Below are 16,833 nucleotides of genomic sequence, written 5' to 3' on the forward strand. Positions count from 1 at the left end.
TGGTGTGAAAGTAGTTTTTCTTTCACTAACTAAACCCCATTGTTTCTCTGCATAATATAGCACTCAAAATATTTATTTTAAGGAAATCTCAGCATATGAACTTAAGGATTATAAACAATTTCTCATTAAAAATGCAAAGACTGGGCTTCCCTGGTGGCACAGTGGTTGAGAGTCCACCTGCCGATGCAGGGGACACGGGTTCGTGCCCCGGTCCGGGAAGATCCCACATGCCGTGGAGCGGCTGGGCCTGTGAGCCATGGCCGCTGAGCCTGCGTGTCCGGAGCCTGTGCTCCGCAACGGGAGAGGCCACAACAGTGAGAGGCCCGCGTACCGCAAAAAAAAAAAAACAAAAAAAAACAAAAAAAACAAAGACAAATGTTATTCAGGTGCTAGTTTATTTATCTTATTATTCAGAGATAATTTCATGATGACAGTTGTCAATAACCAGTTACACCACCAGGAAATTCAGAGAACAAAATTTTACAGATAAATCGTTGCTTTTGAATTTAATTCTAAAAAAGTATGCTATCCCATTTTCACATACCAAGCTGAGAGGCCATTTGTACTATTTCTAGGCTAATTTTTGCTTCCTGTGACAGGGAAGATGATTTACAATGAACTTTAAGTATCTAACTCATGTCCATCATTGTTGAAAAAGAGAAGGGAGCCGAGAAGGCCAGGAGTAGCAGGACAGAGAAAATGCCACATGGATTTAGGAGTTGAGATCACTGACAGTAAAATATATGTTCTTTGGTTAGCAAAGCGAAAAGGGGGAAAGTACTGCATACATGATAGATCCACACTAGCATTCTAAAGCAGGAGACAAGAATGTCGAGAGTGTATTCTTCCCCCACTGCCAGATGGAAGGGCTATTATTATAAATGAAAGGCAGCAGTAGTGGATGCCAGGCACTTTTGTTGTGTGCCAGATTCTGAAGTCCAGATGTGAGCAGGTTACCCCTGGGACAGGACAGGCTTCAGCTCCCGCAGCAGAAGAGAACCAATCACAGTTTTCTCAGTGTTTATGATAAGCTGGGCTGTACAGCCTTCCTTCAGTTCCACCGTGACTAGCATCAATGACCCACTGTGCACAGTTTTAGCTGCAAACCTGGAAGAAAAAAAAAAAAAAAGAGAGAGACCTTTTATTATGAGGGGAAAGAAGGAGACAGCATACATTCAAATAGGTTTAAAATAACTCATTTTTTTCTCAATAATTTATTACAGGTTCCCTACTGCCAAAAACCCAAAGCCAAGCATTCTTCTGAAAAATCAATAAACTGCCCAGCACCATGCTTACCACAAGCAGGTAATTTCAGTGTATCTTTGGAACAGAACAGAAAAAGGAGTTCTATTTTACTTATGAGTCTGAACAATAGATGCATGTGAATAATTCTCTATTACTACATATTTGGGAATCATTTATTCATTTGATATTTAACATTTCACCATGCATAGCGCTATTTAAAATAAACCACTATTTTTATCTTTAAAACGTTAAGAAAAAGGTAACTTTCTCAAAGAGCTTGAAATTTTAATTCCTCATATCTGAAAATGATTATACAAGACATTAATTTTGTGTGCATTATAAACTCTTCATAAGTTTCAATGAACTCAGACATGTTAAATATTCAACTTCAATCTCTAATGTTGATGACATGTAACAAAATCACGTGATAGCCAAGTGCAACACCCCTGCTCCCTCTGCTTGTATTTTTTTTTTTAACGTTCAGAACGTTAGGTCTTCTTTCTGCTTTAGAATGTAAAAGAGGAAACTTGAGGTCTAAGGCTCCATTACTAAATTCCGAGACTCGAAGAACCTACTAATTACATGAAATTAAAAGCAAAACTAGCCTTTTAAGCACTGCAATTGACTGCAAAGCCGTTGGAGGCACAATGAACTTCTGTCAATCCTGCTAATTCATTCTGCCTGCACAGTTGAGCCCCAGAGACGGCAAGAGGGCGGTCCCCTCCTAGGCCTCCATTTTCCACATAGAGCATGTTCCACACTTTTGGGGGGACGGGGATGGGGTGGGGGGACGGGGAGGGAGGGGGTTTGCTTGCAGGGATGACTGGAGAAAAACAAAGTTGCTGCGCATGAGCTTTTGAAAACACTAGCAAGTGTAGAGCAGGTCTGTGACCTGCTGTGACCCCACTCTGCAGGGCCATCTCCTTTCCCCTTTCTGGAGGACACGTGTCTGAATCCGAGCCATCTGCCTCAATCTGCGCAACATCTTCAGCCACAATGGCACCCAGTTAGCCCTGACAGCAGCTCACAATACATAAAAATCAGACTGCTGCACTGACAGCGAGCTGTGGCCTATTCAAGAGCCAACCAACTGGTCAGTGTCTCATGTCTGACAATTAGCATGGGCCTTGCACAGAGCCCACAGCCTCCTCGGGGATCTGTTTAATTACCATCAACATAAAAGAGGGAGTTTATCAGGAGACACTCAGAAAAACTTCACTCCTGACTTAATTAAAATATTAGCCACTTAAGCAGGAAGCAGATTCTCTTTAAATGAAAAGTAATTTCTTTTTTGAGTTTAAAAAAAAAAATGACATCAAAATCTCAGAACATATTAGATTCTTTCTTTCTTTTTCTTTTTTTTTTTTGTGTGTGTGGGGACCTAACAAGCCATTTTTGGCCTAAATAGAATCATGAAAATCAATTTTCCAACAATAATTAGAATAATGCATCAAAAGCAAGACAAATATGCTAATTTTACTAAGATGAAAATATTATCAACACTTTTAAGTCGTGTTTTAAAATGTTAGCTAATGGGTGGTAGACAAAGTATGTTAGAAACCTTCTCAGACATTTATTTGTGTACTCTCTCCAAACATGCTGAAGACTTGTAAGGAATCCAATAGAGCAGTCTTTCCACCGAGAGAAGCAACTGTAAGTAGAGCCAGTTTAGGAACAGAAATCATACCAATGTTTTTAAAGAGGTTTTATAAAGCTCTGGACATACATACCCATTTGCTCTTTAGACGTCCATACACGAGATTAGGAACTGGGCAACTCAGCTGCCTCTTTGAGAGAACACAAGATCACTAGCCCTGAAATGACCTCTCTTTTCTATCACCTCTTGCAGGTTTCTGCATTTCTTTTGTCCAAATTTTCGAGGTTCTTCTGCTTCATAGGAGAACCCTGTTTCTGTATTTCTGTTAAACAATGTCACCAGATGATAGATACTAGGTGGCTCTATTGTCTCACCCATTTATGCAACTTTCCCCACAGACGTGGTCATCACCAATTCATTCAACAAATATTTCAGCAGAGGTCCCTATTTCTGAAAGGGTTATCATTATGTCAATGATAGTCTTTATTTACTTAACACTTGTGCCTTGGGAACATGGAGAAGAAGACTGTGTCTGAAAAGGAATGCAAAATTTCCTATTGACTGTTGACTGTCAGGGTGGCATAGCCCCAAGGCACCATTTTATCTCTTTTCTATTAAAACTTAGGGTTGATGTTACAATAATATAAACTCAACAGAGACAAATGTCAATTTTGATGTCAGTATGTTTACAGAGATTAAAACTAGTGTCTGGTACCTGTTTTAAAAATCCTAATACCACAAAATGCTCAATACTGGAAAGAATAGAGGCACATAAGAGGCATTTGCTTACACTGCAGGGGAAACACCCTAAGCGAATCATCCTAGCAATAAAATCCGTTACCTGGTGTGAAAGCTACTGCCTTTTAACTAGGTCTGTATGTTCTAATGGGCACAAATGATAGAAGCAATGTTTTAAAGCAGAAGACCAGAAGATCAGATGTTCTGACATTCTCATTTCACAGTTCAAAAAGGATGTATTTAATTGGAACACAGCATGATTACAATTGGTTTGTTTTGGTCCATGGAAGCAGAAGCCACCCCCTCCCCCCAAAATTTATTAATCATTTAACTCCCAAACAGGCTATGCTTTAACATACATTTAAAAGATAGTTATGGAAAGAGTACTAGTTAGTAAATAACAAATAGCTAGCTTTGGGATGTAAGAAACACTGATTATAAAGACAGCTTGGGTCAAATACCTGCATACTAAATTTAATGGCTGACATAAGAACCTTTGTACTTGACCTCAAACTAAGATCACACTGTGACAATTTTTTTTCCAGGAAACCTGTGAAGTTTTTGATCACTGTAATGATAATAGCAGCTATCATTTATTAAGTGCTGTGTGCACTGGATACTAAGTACTTCACTTGCATTATTTCATTTGATTCTGAGTCAGATCAATTTGTAGGTGAGGAAACTGAGGCCCAAAGATGTTGAGAAACTCACTCAGGGACACATAGGTAGTGAATGGTTGAGCAGGAATTTGAACCCAAGCTTTCTGATTCTAAATCACACACATTCTCTCTTTTTTTTTTTTTTTTTTTGCGGTACGCGGGCCTCTCACTGTTGTGGCCTCTCCCATTGCGGAGCACAGGCTCCGGATGCGCAGGCTCAGCGGCCATGGCTCATGGACCAAGCTGCTCCGCGGCATGTGGTATCCTCCCGGACCGGGACATGAACCCGTGTCCCCTGCATTGGCAGGCGGACTCTCAACCACTGCGCCACCAGGGAAGCTCTAGATCACACACATTCTCTTAATACATGCAAAATGCTCTCTTAATATTTGTTTTTTATCTGTCAACAGGTAAATTAAGGTTTTTCTTACTTACCTAATATGCATATAATCTATTATTGTTCCAGAAACTTTAAGAAGGAAGATTTTTCTCTTCAAAAGTTGTGTACCTGATTTGTAATGTTCTGTAATTCAAAGCATCTTGACTTGATGCTTTGTCACAACACATTTTAAAGTTCTGCCTTTAAAGATTAAAAAAAATAAACAAACATTCCCCACCCCCACTCCTTCAAAAGAGACACCAGCAATGAAAAATACAAAACCTTGAATGGAGCTGTAATGTAGGGAGGGACGACTGGGAGACCCACCAACGTCAAACACCAGTAACACCACAAATGAGAACAAATAAGTGGATGACAGTTAAAGATGTATTGCCTATGTAAGATGGGCTCCATGTTATTAAAAGGATACCAGCTAGGTATTTTTCATAATTTTTCATTTTCATTCTACCACCAAGCACTCACTGTTTCTAATCACCAACTGAGAAGATAAAACTGTTTGGATATATTTGTATTTCATCTTGTTAAATGTCTTTTTGTCTATTATCTCTAGCAACTGACATTTAATCTTTGAAGTCCATAAGAATTCCTAAGATTTAAAGAAAAAGATGAAATAAGGTGGTTGCCAAACCTAAATCAAAGTACGTACTACTCTTCTAAAAAAGTTAATTTGTTTTCACTACTGACAAAATTATGAGAACAGGTCAAATAATGACAACGAATTTGAGCAAATATATTATTCACGATGCATGGACTTACTCCTTCATGCACTTAAACCATACTTTTTTTAGATTTGTAGGAAAATGCCTATGGACCTTAAATGCTCTTTGTTGGAAGGAAAAGAATCCTACAACTCAATTGTTTTAATAACTGAAATGTTGATAGAACAACATGAATTAAAAAATATTTATCTGAGAGGCTGCATCAATCTCTAGGGTATTCACAACATAAAACTTTTTTACGCAGAATCATATTTGCTACACTTAATGCAACAGCTCAAAGACATGCTTTTTCTTCTCTTGGATAGTCTTCCTGGTTTCTGATTTTTCTATTCCGAGTTCAATTTTCTTGTGTTTTCTGTTCTACTGGTTACCAGGAGCTGTGACAATGGCCCACTCAGGCTAAAACTTTTTTTTTCCCACTCTGTACATGAAGCCTTCAATTACTGTCTGCTGAAGCAGACAGAATCCTATTAGTAAGAAAGACGATCACAAGATGCAGTGCCCTGCCCTAGCTATATAAAAATAATTAGTCCAAAGTTGACAAATGTGTAATGAAGTCGCACAATGATTATACGTAAGAAATACTGGTTTGAATAAGCCTCCTAACATCGAATACCAAAGCATGTTGATTTGGAGTATTATTTTCCAAAGGATTTAAAATGATAAACCCTTATAATTTTGAGTTAATATAGCATAACATTTTTAAAAGGCAGAGAATTTGTAAGTTGTAAAAAAATCCCATTTTGTTGACTATAAAAATGTATTTTGAAGTTAAGCCCATTACACTATTGAATTAATATTGAGAAAAAATTTACATGTGATTCAAGTTTAGAGAATTTATCCAAAGCAATGTATTTTTCCCTATTATTTTTTAAAAAGCCAGCAATATTGTAGTGTTTTCCTTTAACATTCTGATGAGAATAGTTAAAACAAAAAATGAGCAACCATAAGAATTTAGGACTCTCTATTTTCTATTCTAATCTTTAGAATTGGTATAAAAAATGATTCCCCACACTATGTTGTCAATGATATATTCTCTTTATACAGGAAAGCTAAGAAAATCTAAGTGCACTTTCTCAAAGGAGATATGAAACATTCTAGTTATTCCAGAGCATTTTTGGTTTGTCTGTTTGGTGGGGGTGGGGTGGGATGGAACTTAACAGAAAACCAGAGAGTAAAACAAATAAATTCTTACCCCACTCTCTTTGACTCCTTATAAAATTGTCAACCCAGGAGGAAAATCATCAAGAATACCTTTCTTTCATTTTTACATGAAAACATTTATATATTCTTATTTGTAAAATTGTTGCATTGTAGAATATTACTTCACAAACATTACATGAAAACATTTATATATTCTTATTTGTAAAATTGTTGCACTGTAGAATATTCACAAACAGTGGAATTAAATAAAATTTAAATATACAATGTTTTAAAGCAAAAATCAACTGCAGTTTGGTTATTTCTGAAATATCCAAATACGCCGCCTTCCGTGTAAAAATTAACTGAGGTCCACATTTGCTTTTCAATGAATTGCTGCTCACAGAGCCTGCAGAGATCAAAGCAGTCAGATAAAAAAGCAGTGCTGCCCTCTAGTGGACAACCACCAACGTGAGAAAAACTCTGATCACGAAATAGGTTCCACAAATCTTAGTCCTGGTTTGAGATGCCAGTTTGTTATTTGTCTGTTCATTTGTTTGTTTGTTTCTTGGCTGTGCCACGTGGCTTGTGGGGATATTGGTTCCCTGACCAGGGATTGAACCCCAGGCCCTCTGCAGTGAAAGTGCCAAGTCCTAACCACTGGACCACTGGAAATTCTCTCCAATTTGTCATGTTATAGAAAAGACTGAAGCCCGGCATCTTTATAGTAACATCTGTTTGTACAAACTTTTGTTTTAAGACAGATGAAGTATGGTGACTATAGTATCAGGCTTATAAAATTAGGGCACCAAGCCATCAAATATCATTCTTGTCCATTATGGTCCTTCAAAATTACCCAGTATTTAAATATTACATAGTTATCAGGGGAAAAGAAATGAAACAACTAGCAAACAAAAACAACAACCCAAAGGTTGATCAACCTAAGGACAAAAAAAGGAAAATATCAAAGACCCCCACCAAGAAGTAACTATGTCATTCATGTTTGTAACCCCAGCAGCAACAAAATCTGTCACAAAGGTCTTCAAAAAATATTGAATGAAGGAGTTACACAATATAGATATTTTAGGATAGAAAAAATGGTATATACCAGTATTTCCCCTATTAATAACCATAAACATGTATATAACAGTGATTCGCTGGATGAGTTTAAGGACTAGAAATGAAATAAGTTGTTCTTTACAACTACTTTAAGCAAAAAAAAATTTATTTTAATCCTAAAACAGTAAACTGTTTTTAAGTGTGTTGATAAATTAAAAAGTTGGCTACTAGGTTGCCATGGATTCACAGTTCCATTCACAACACCAGATTTTTCTAATAGTTAAGGACCTAAGTAACGACAGCAAAACAACATTTATTCTATAAGGATTGTAATTATTCTATGTTCAAAATTTGCAAATTAAAAAAGTGACAGGGTAAACAAAATCCAAACCATAGATTACGATATACAGGGGGAACAAAAGAACGTAAGTACTGAATACAAGTTAATGAAAGCTGTCCTAAGGTCTTACTGAATAAGCTAAGAACTAAAATAGAATCGTGGCAGAGACATGGCTTTCTGTTTTCACTCAAATATCACCCCTTATAAGGTCAATTTGTTGTTCACGAAAGGGAAAAATGAGTAGGTTGTATGACAACTATTTTTAACAATACTACTGTATATGAATGTCAGAATTCCTGAAACTGGGTTAAAATGTAAAATGTTGAGACTGCTGAAAGACAAACTTTTCCTTATGGACTAAGACTGTTTCAGAGCTACCACTGTAATGTGCTACTCTAGTTAACAATAGACTTTCTTGGCTGGAACACACTGGATAAAAAGAAGAAAAACCTAAATCAAACATCTTGTCTATTGATGTTCCTTAATGACTAACCTGTAAACAAGAAACATAAACACAGAAAAATATATTTTAAAATATGCCATGTGGCTAGCATTAACTGAACTTTTGGAACATTTATCTGCAACCACTTGGAGTACTGGGTCCTGTCCCAGCAGTCCTGAATCTGAGTTCTTGGGTGTGGGTCCCAGGAATCTGAGTTTTACACGTTAGAGATTTTGAAGGTATAGAGTTTTTGGCTTTCTGCATTTTGGTCATTTTTATTCATTAGTTTATCAGAGGACAAGCAATGTAATTAAAGCAAATGCACCTCAGTTTCTACACTACTGAATACGAATCTCCTTCATAAACACTTACTTAATTTCTTTCTTGGAGGGACACAGAAATTTTTTCTGGCCCGGGATAAACCTAGGATTTCCAATGCTAGTCTCTCTAACCTCCCCTAAAACACATAAAATCTTCACCTTTTAACTTTTCAGTCTATTCATATACTGGTTTACTGTTGTTCATTCTGCCCTTTGTACAGTGTCTCACATTCTTATATTTGAGTATCTAACATAGGACATGAAGCTGTTCGGCTATATATTTAATAAATGCTTTTTATGATTTTTTTTTTTTTTTTTTTTTGCGGTACGCGGGCCTCTCACTGTTGCGGCCTCTCCCGTTGCAGAGCACAGGCTCCGGACGCGCAGGCTCAGCGGCCACGGCTCACGGGCCCAGCCGCTCCGCGGCATGTGGGATCTTCCCGGACCGGGGCACGAACCCGTGTTCCCTGCATTGGCAGGCGGACTCTCAACCACTGCGCCACCAGGGAAGCCCTTTTTATGATTTTTTTGATTCTGACTTCTCTATTACCCCTTATCATGTGGTAACTGTAATTTGGAAAACAGCAGATTGGCACAATGACCATAACTCTGTAGAGCTCAATAAGATGGTTTTGTTCTCAAAGAGCAGCTCTTTCAACCAGTAAGTACATACCACAGAAATGAAGATAAAATTAAGTCTTTCAATAGTATACTGGTTGGCTTTCTTATGCTATGGCTCATTTAGAAAATCAAAACTAAATATCACATAATCTGAAAGTAGTTCTACTTTCTCAACTGATCTTTGAAATTGGTTAACTATGCTGAAAATGCTCCTGGTTTTTGAATTGAATTCCATAAAACTTGTGCTCCTTTAATTGACTTTTTCTTAATGGAGGTATTTGCTGCTAATGTGTTAGGAACCATTTTCTCTTATGTATTCAATTAAAATTTCTACTTTATACTGTTACACACTTCTACATATTAATGAAGATTCACTTTTTCTTAGCTAATTCTTATGTTAAATACTTTTTAACTTGGTATTTAATGTAAAAAATATTCAAATTGTAAAGAGTAGTAGGAATAAATTATCCTAAAACTAGACAATGGGAACTTAATTCATTGAATGGTCAGAAAGAATATTCTAATGCTAATTAAAAAGTCCTCTCAGAAATGAAAGATCCTGAAAAATTAAATAGAACATAGGTAGGCCAGCCAAGAATAATTTATTGTACTGAAAATTTTAATTTCTTAAAATACTAATGGTCAAAATGCTTTTCAAGCTTATTGTTTTTTATTAAAAATGATTACCATTAATAAATACAATAATGGTTTTGGTCCTATTTTTCATAAACTCAAAAAAGCAACTACCACAGAAGAGTAAAGAAGTCATTCAAAAATCTCATAGAGATTTCAATTTTATTACTAACAATTAAATAATATAAAGGCTTAGATATATAAACTCATTCATCCCACAGGGTAATCCCCTACTGAACACTGTCAAAAACATTAATACAATTCAATAAAGTGGTAAACTGTTAATTTTTGTTATTACAAACAGTAATTGCTATTTCATTTTAAATGAAATTAAGAAAGCCATTGGTACAGACTGTACTAACAACTGTTTATTTCAGTTTTAACTTACTGAGCATAAAAGAATGGCAAAAAATGTTACATTTGTGGGATAGTAATTTTTGTTAATATCTGTATGAAAACTACAAATAACTCTAGGTATTTATTGGAAGACTTCTAAAATTTAAAACATTATTATAGCCATTCCTTACTATAAAAAAAGCAAATGTAAAACATTTTCAATAAGTACAATGAGACTTGTGAGGCAAGTTAAGATAGCACAGCCTATTTAGAATTATATACAGGCATTTTATTCACTTTTGGCTCTGTAGTAACTTGGGCTCTTCCACCAAGTTACAGAGCCAAATACCAGGCCACTGTGATACGGCTGGACTGGAAAAGTGTCAACACATTGCAGAAGTGTATGAGGACCATGGCCATTAAGTATAAGTGCAAACTCTGTACTCCAAAGCCAGACAGAAATGGTTCCTAGTTGTGTGTCTCCCCTGCACTGGTATGGATAATTGAGAATTGACTGTTACAGTCAATCCTTAATTGACTGTAACAGGCATTAAGTTCTAAACCACCAAGACAAGTTATAGGCAAACTTTATGCTTTAATAAGAATTATACAACTGTGCTAAGTGTCTTTCTTAGTCTGTTTCCCAATAGGAAAATGGCTTTCATATTAGTTGGCTTTGAGAAGGTAATCTGGCTATTTTCTTCTAAGAAACAAAAACCTGGAACACTGTCATTGCTTTCAGAAAAGTTAAAAACCCGCATACAAAGCAAAACAAAAACTTAATTAGAAGTTCCAACATAAACAAGGGTTACCCTATGTTGTTTTGTCTACTACAAAGGAACATATTAAAATAAGACTGAGTATTGCTGGATACTAGATGTGTCAGGTAAAATTTCATACAGCATAAGCTAAAAGTTACAGTTGATGTACAATATTTTGGTGTTTTAGTAATTTCAATAATTCAAAGGATCCATAAATAAAACAGAACAACTTCTGCTGAAGAAAATCACTCAGGAAAGTGAAAAAAAGTATTTAAAGCAGAAAACAAAACAAGGAAGACTTAGAACCAAAAATTTTTACTAAAAGCCTTCTTTTCTTCATTTTTCCCCCTATTGACCAACACTAACTGCTAGATAAGGTGTATTTGCATGGCGGTACCAATATGATGACCTTATATCCATTTTATTATTTTATCACCACCCTATGTGAGATAGATAGGGCTTATCAAAAATTAAGAAATGGAAGCATCAGATCTCTTGAGCAACTTACTTAAGGACCTCCTCTTCGCAGAAAAAAAAAAAAAAAGGCACAAGGCAAATTTGATTTTTCACTAGTACATGCAGTTTTCATTCTGTCATGATTAGTAGATGAAGTTAGGCAACTCTAATGGCAGATCAAGACTTGAACTCAGCTCTTCTGATGTCAAGTCCAATGTTCTTCCATAGATAACAGAATTTCATTTCAATCACCTTCTTTTCCCTGCCATCAATTTCCAAACAGATAAGGAAATTAAAGCCCATAAGGAGAAGTTATAAAGCCCAATAATGGCAGAACTGAGTCTAAAATAATCCAGATCACCCACAGAACTCTTTATATGGGGCCTCTCTTGCTGCTGTATTAATTTAAAAATACATTTTTAAAGTTGAAGGCGTTCTCTTTGATTTTCAATTTATTTTCTAAATGTAATGGTGGAAGTATGCCATTGGCAGTAGAACGGCAGAGGAATTAAAGATAGTTTGCAATGAATTCCTTTAAACTCACAGAGGACTAAGTAACAACTGCATGTTTATTTAAGGAGTAATTATTTTACTTTCATTTCAAGCCACTAGCATTCATAAGAATATAAAGAAGGCACATACTAATCACATTTTCTGCTACCTTTAAGGACAAATAACTTGGACCTCATGTTTTAGATGGTTGGTGGTGAAGATATTTCCTGGCCTAAGAAACAGAAGCTGCATTTGGCCCCATGTTGGTTGTCTAGCAGCTCCTTATTACTGGAAGCAGCCTTAGGGAATTGCTGTCAAAAGGAAATCTATACCCAAACTTCCCCCTTTTCAAGTAAAAAAGTCCAAATCCATTGCTTTATAAAACAGTTCTTCCTGGAATTCACTGAATCTGGTGAAATAAGAAATTCTCAGCCATATCTCACACAAGGTACCTTTACAAATCACCAAGCTACTATAAAATGCAGGTATACTATCTGTATCTTTCAGGAAAGCCCATATCCGTGTACTCAGGATTGTATGAAATAGGGAAGAGGGCCTTAATCCAAACCAATCAATCAAATGTATCATCATAAAAAAGGAGGGGCACATATATGTTTAGGGGTTATTATTTTCAAGGAAAATTATGAATTGAAAAGTATATATTTATACATGTAGACAAGTTATCTCCACATCACGTGTCAGTGAACCTACCTGTGTATATTATCTTGGCCAGAAGGGACTACACCTACGTTGGCTACGTTTACAACCTTCTGAAGGATCACAGAGGAAGTGAAATTCTGCGGTGCAGCAATAATTACAGTAGAAGTTTCATTCATTCCCGTTAGCATTCCTGTAAGAGCAAAAGATGGCTCCCTTTTACTAATTTCTTTATGAAAATTACATTAAACAATTTAAAATTCAAAGCCAAAATTTAAAAACTTTTTTAAGAGAAGAAATACCACTTCAGAATGTAATTTACAAGATAATTATCATAAAATTAAAATGAACTGCAACTGATTAAAAAAATTTTTTAAATCCTCGTTGTGTTGAAAAATGTGTAAAAATGCAGTCCAACATCCCTCTTAATAACCTGATTTTAAATACCAAGATTGATAAAAGCATAGAATCACAAAGATAAAATTCCAATTTCAGTCCCTTTAAAATAAACGCAATTAATTTGGGCTTTATAGACTATTAAGTTTTTACTTTTTAAGAGTTTGGTTTTTTTTCCCTCTCCTTTTCATTCAAAGATCTCTCTTACCAAATGCTGCTTGAGAACAAATCAAAGTGTTTCTGGAATAACTAGCAGCATTACACAATGAATGGTCTCAATATAATGGATCAAAGTTATCTCAACAGTGACTGAGAGTCACCGAACAGTTACATGGTTCTAAAACATGGACAAGTATCTAAGCTACACTTAGTGATAACACTATTTGCCTAGTAAGTGGAACTATGGTTACTGACAAAAACAACTGAAATTTCTGAAGCAAAAACATTTGAAAACAAAGGAAACAATGTAAATTGGAAAAACTTAAATCCCAGAGACATTTCAAATAATATTTAAGAAAGAAACTAAGTTAAGCAAAATCATGAACAAAAACCATATAGAATTAACACAAGGCATGCCATTAATATCAGAATCTTATGTACAAATGTTCAAAGGACAAATTCAATAACATACCAGACTCTTGGAACAAATACTGAAATTAAGTACCCGGTTAAAAAAAAACAAAATAGTTATAATAAATGCCATCTCTCTGGATCTGTGATGTGAGTCATTGACTCCTAATGGTATCTACTAAAAATGATTATCTTTTGAGACATATGATATGTGAACAATAGTTTATAAAATTTATGAAAATAGTAAAAGCTGATTTTATATTTTCAAAAGGCCCTCCACATTTAGGATTATGTATTTAATTTTGTTATTTATGGCAAATACAACAGAAAAAATTTAAAATCCCTATGATTCAGCAGCATGAAGACTAAAGCCCAACACTGTAAAAAGACTTACTTAGCTTTTAACAAAGAACAGTTTTCACTAACCACTTTCAAACTCGGGGACGCTATGTTCTGTCTTAGACTGTATAACTTCAATATTAGGCAAAAGCTTTAAAAACCACACAAACAAACACTGCTTTTAAGTAAAGCACAGTGGCTGCTGACATAACACTGCTGAGAGATGTGTGTACTCATTTAGGATTTAAACCTTCTCCATTAAGCTCTATTGAAGAGCAACTTCTGAATAAATGAATGCAACTATGTTTATGTTAAAAGCCTGTTTCCCTCGGCCTGTAATTAAAGGAAATGTTGTACAAAGCCAGTACTTTTGTCAAGCTCCTGTAAATGGAAAGATGGATAGCACTCAGAGAAGTGAATGCATTGCTTCATATTTAACCTTAACACTCTTGTCATTAATGGTTTGTCTAACTTGGTCTATAAGAGACAAGGTATTGCTCCACTGAAGTAAAATTAAAAAAAATCAACTAAACCATGCTTTTCAGAACAGAAGATTCATTATCGCCAGCTAATGTATTGGCATAAAGCAAAGTAACATCCTATCAAGTAAGGCACACATTCAATCTGCCTTCCCACCCCCCTTTATTTTTAACTCATGCTGTTTTATTGTTATAGGCAATTTGTACCACTCAGCATGACAGTGTAAACTGAATCAAGATTAATTTACATGCAAAAGAACACTTAGGAGAGCAGCATGGTAAGCAAATGTATTGTCTCGATTGCTGAGGTGGAAAAAGAACCTGGAAAGAAAAAAAGGTGCTCTAATTAAGGGGCATCAAATATGATTGCCTGCAGTGGTTAAGGGCCAGAAAATAGTGAATGTCTGGCCATTTAAAGAATTAGCATCTTGCTAGCTAGCAACCCAGAAGATGCAGGCATAAATCATAGTGAAATTAAGTAGCCATTCTAGGTTTCTTAAACCAGAGATTTTTTCTAAATGAAAATATATCAGGTATTCTTAAATTAACGAGAAAGAAAAATATGCCAAGATATCATTAAAAGTTTCTTCTACAAAAACAGACTTCAAACACTATACAGCCTGCTCATGCATAATAAAGGTAAAGTTACTGGAGAAATATTTTAAAATTCTCAGAGTACAGAATTTGTTGCTTCATTAGAATTTACCTAATTTTGGTGAGGCACTGGACAGCACTTAATTTAGGTTAATCAGCTGTAATTAACTGCTAAAATGTAAATAAAATAAGAAAAGAAGATTTTAAAAATTTCCCAAAAGTTTTAGATTTCCAATTTAATTCATAAGAAGAAAATGAATAAGAGGAGGAAATTTGGAATACGCAGTTGGCTTGGGTCTCTTACAATTAAAACTGCTTCAAGAAACGCAATTTTAAAAAGTAAAACAGAGATCTCTATTGATAGTACTGAAATCATCCCAGAGCTAGATCATGAACTAACTTTGCAAGGCTCAAAACTCATAATAATGAAAAAAATATGGCTTCTGGTTAAGGCTCATAATATGAATACTCTGGATAACTTCAAAATATACGATAAACTTATAAAAATGCATGTTTGGTCATGGAACTCTAAATGCAACAACTGAGAAAAAGTGATAGAGTAGGCTGTATATTAGGAACAAAACATTTCCGTTTAAAAAATATTAAACTAATATGTACAACCTGTTAGAAGTATTCTTATTTAATATTATATATACACTTTTCAAATATGAACATCTGTATAAAAATAGAACCATATTTCTCATGTTTTTAATTATAATTTCTTCAGTTAAATCCTAGTTAATACATTTAATACATTTCTTGAGTCTTGAAATATATGCCCTGTGAAATGAGATATTAAGTGTGTAAATTCATTTTATTTAAAGTAGAAAAACAAGTTAAAGCTAGCATGTAATGATGCACACAGACATTTCTTAAATTTATTGGCATTTTAACTTCCCGAAGTTTGCACTGATAAAATCTGAGGAAAGTGATTTTTATTCTGATTTAGAATTTTCAGTTAATGAGTCATTTCTAGGTATCTTCTGCAAAATAAGCTAAGCTCTTCCTAGAGTAGTATAACAAATAAATACATGTGTAAGGTTGAGAATTGAGACCTCTATTACCAAAGCATCTGAAATCTAGAACTAAAAGGATGCTATTGAAGACTCTTTAAACCTGCGGTAAATTTGTCAGCATCAACTCCCACATCAAAGAATGAACTCAGGAGGACAGAAAGCATGATACAGAAATGCCAAGAGACTTGCAAGGATTTACAAATACTTCATATAAACAAATTTTCAAATAGCTTTATTCAGAGTAGCCTTTCTGCTCTATTAAACGTAGCAAACAGCTGCCAGATTTATTCAGACAAATAATCAACAACCATAGAAGCAAAATGGCAGAAGAAAAAGGAATTTTGGCAACATCTCCACAGAGGACCACAGCTGTTCTCCAAGCGCTCCTCTCTCACGTGATTACGGTTCTGTCTGGCTAGTCAGGGAAAAAAATCCCTCAGTCACAGCACAGCACAAAAAACTTGATCAAAATATCAAGTACATAATTCTAAACCAAAGCTGAGGAAGAGAAAAGATATATAATAATCTGCTGCTTTCGAAATACTTTAGCTGCACTTTTCAAAAAAGGAATATCCCCTTAACAATAAATGTGCCAAGGCTTTATTCAGTCCCTGTGTGCCACTCACCTGGGTTTGCTGAGCAGGTGTAAAGCAGAGAGGCAGGCTTTAGCCAGCAAAGGGTAAGAATAGCAAATGTAAGAATCAATTCAATTGGTCAATAGAAAAATAAAATCACAGATATGACTTTCTTCTATAGCAATAAACAACATCCAAGAAAAGTAAACTCAAAGATGGATTTAGTCATTCTTTTTTATCACTTAAAAA

At 35.2% G+C, this 16,833-nt stretch overlaps 1 protein-coding gene across 1 annotated transcript in view; it reads right to left on the reverse strand.

Annotated features, from left to right (window-relative positions):
• Positions 1-391: 391 nt before the first annotated feature.
• The window catches only part of AP3B1 (adaptor related protein complex 3 subunit beta 1), a 277,730-nt gene continuing 261,288 nt past the window's right edge, over positions 392-16,833 (reverse strand). Inside the window, exons 26-27 of the mRNA XM_007129837.4 lie at positions 12,670-12,808; positions 392-1,107 (exon numbers count right to left, since the gene is read on the reverse strand). Of these exons, the coding sequence (XP_007129899.2) occupies positions 954-1,107; positions 12,670-12,808 (293 nt within the window). The 3' untranslated portion in view covers positions 392-953. The remainder of the gene's footprint in view (positions 1,108-12,669; positions 12,809-16,833) is intronic.

This window comes from Physeter macrocephalus, chromosome 8, assembly GCF_002837175.3.
Source record: "Physeter macrocephalus isolate SW-GA chromosome 8, ASM283717v5, whole genome shotgun sequence".
In the NCBI taxonomy this organism is placed as follows: domain Eukaryota; kingdom Metazoa; phylum Chordata; class Mammalia; order Artiodactyla; family Physeteridae; genus Physeter; species Physeter macrocephalus.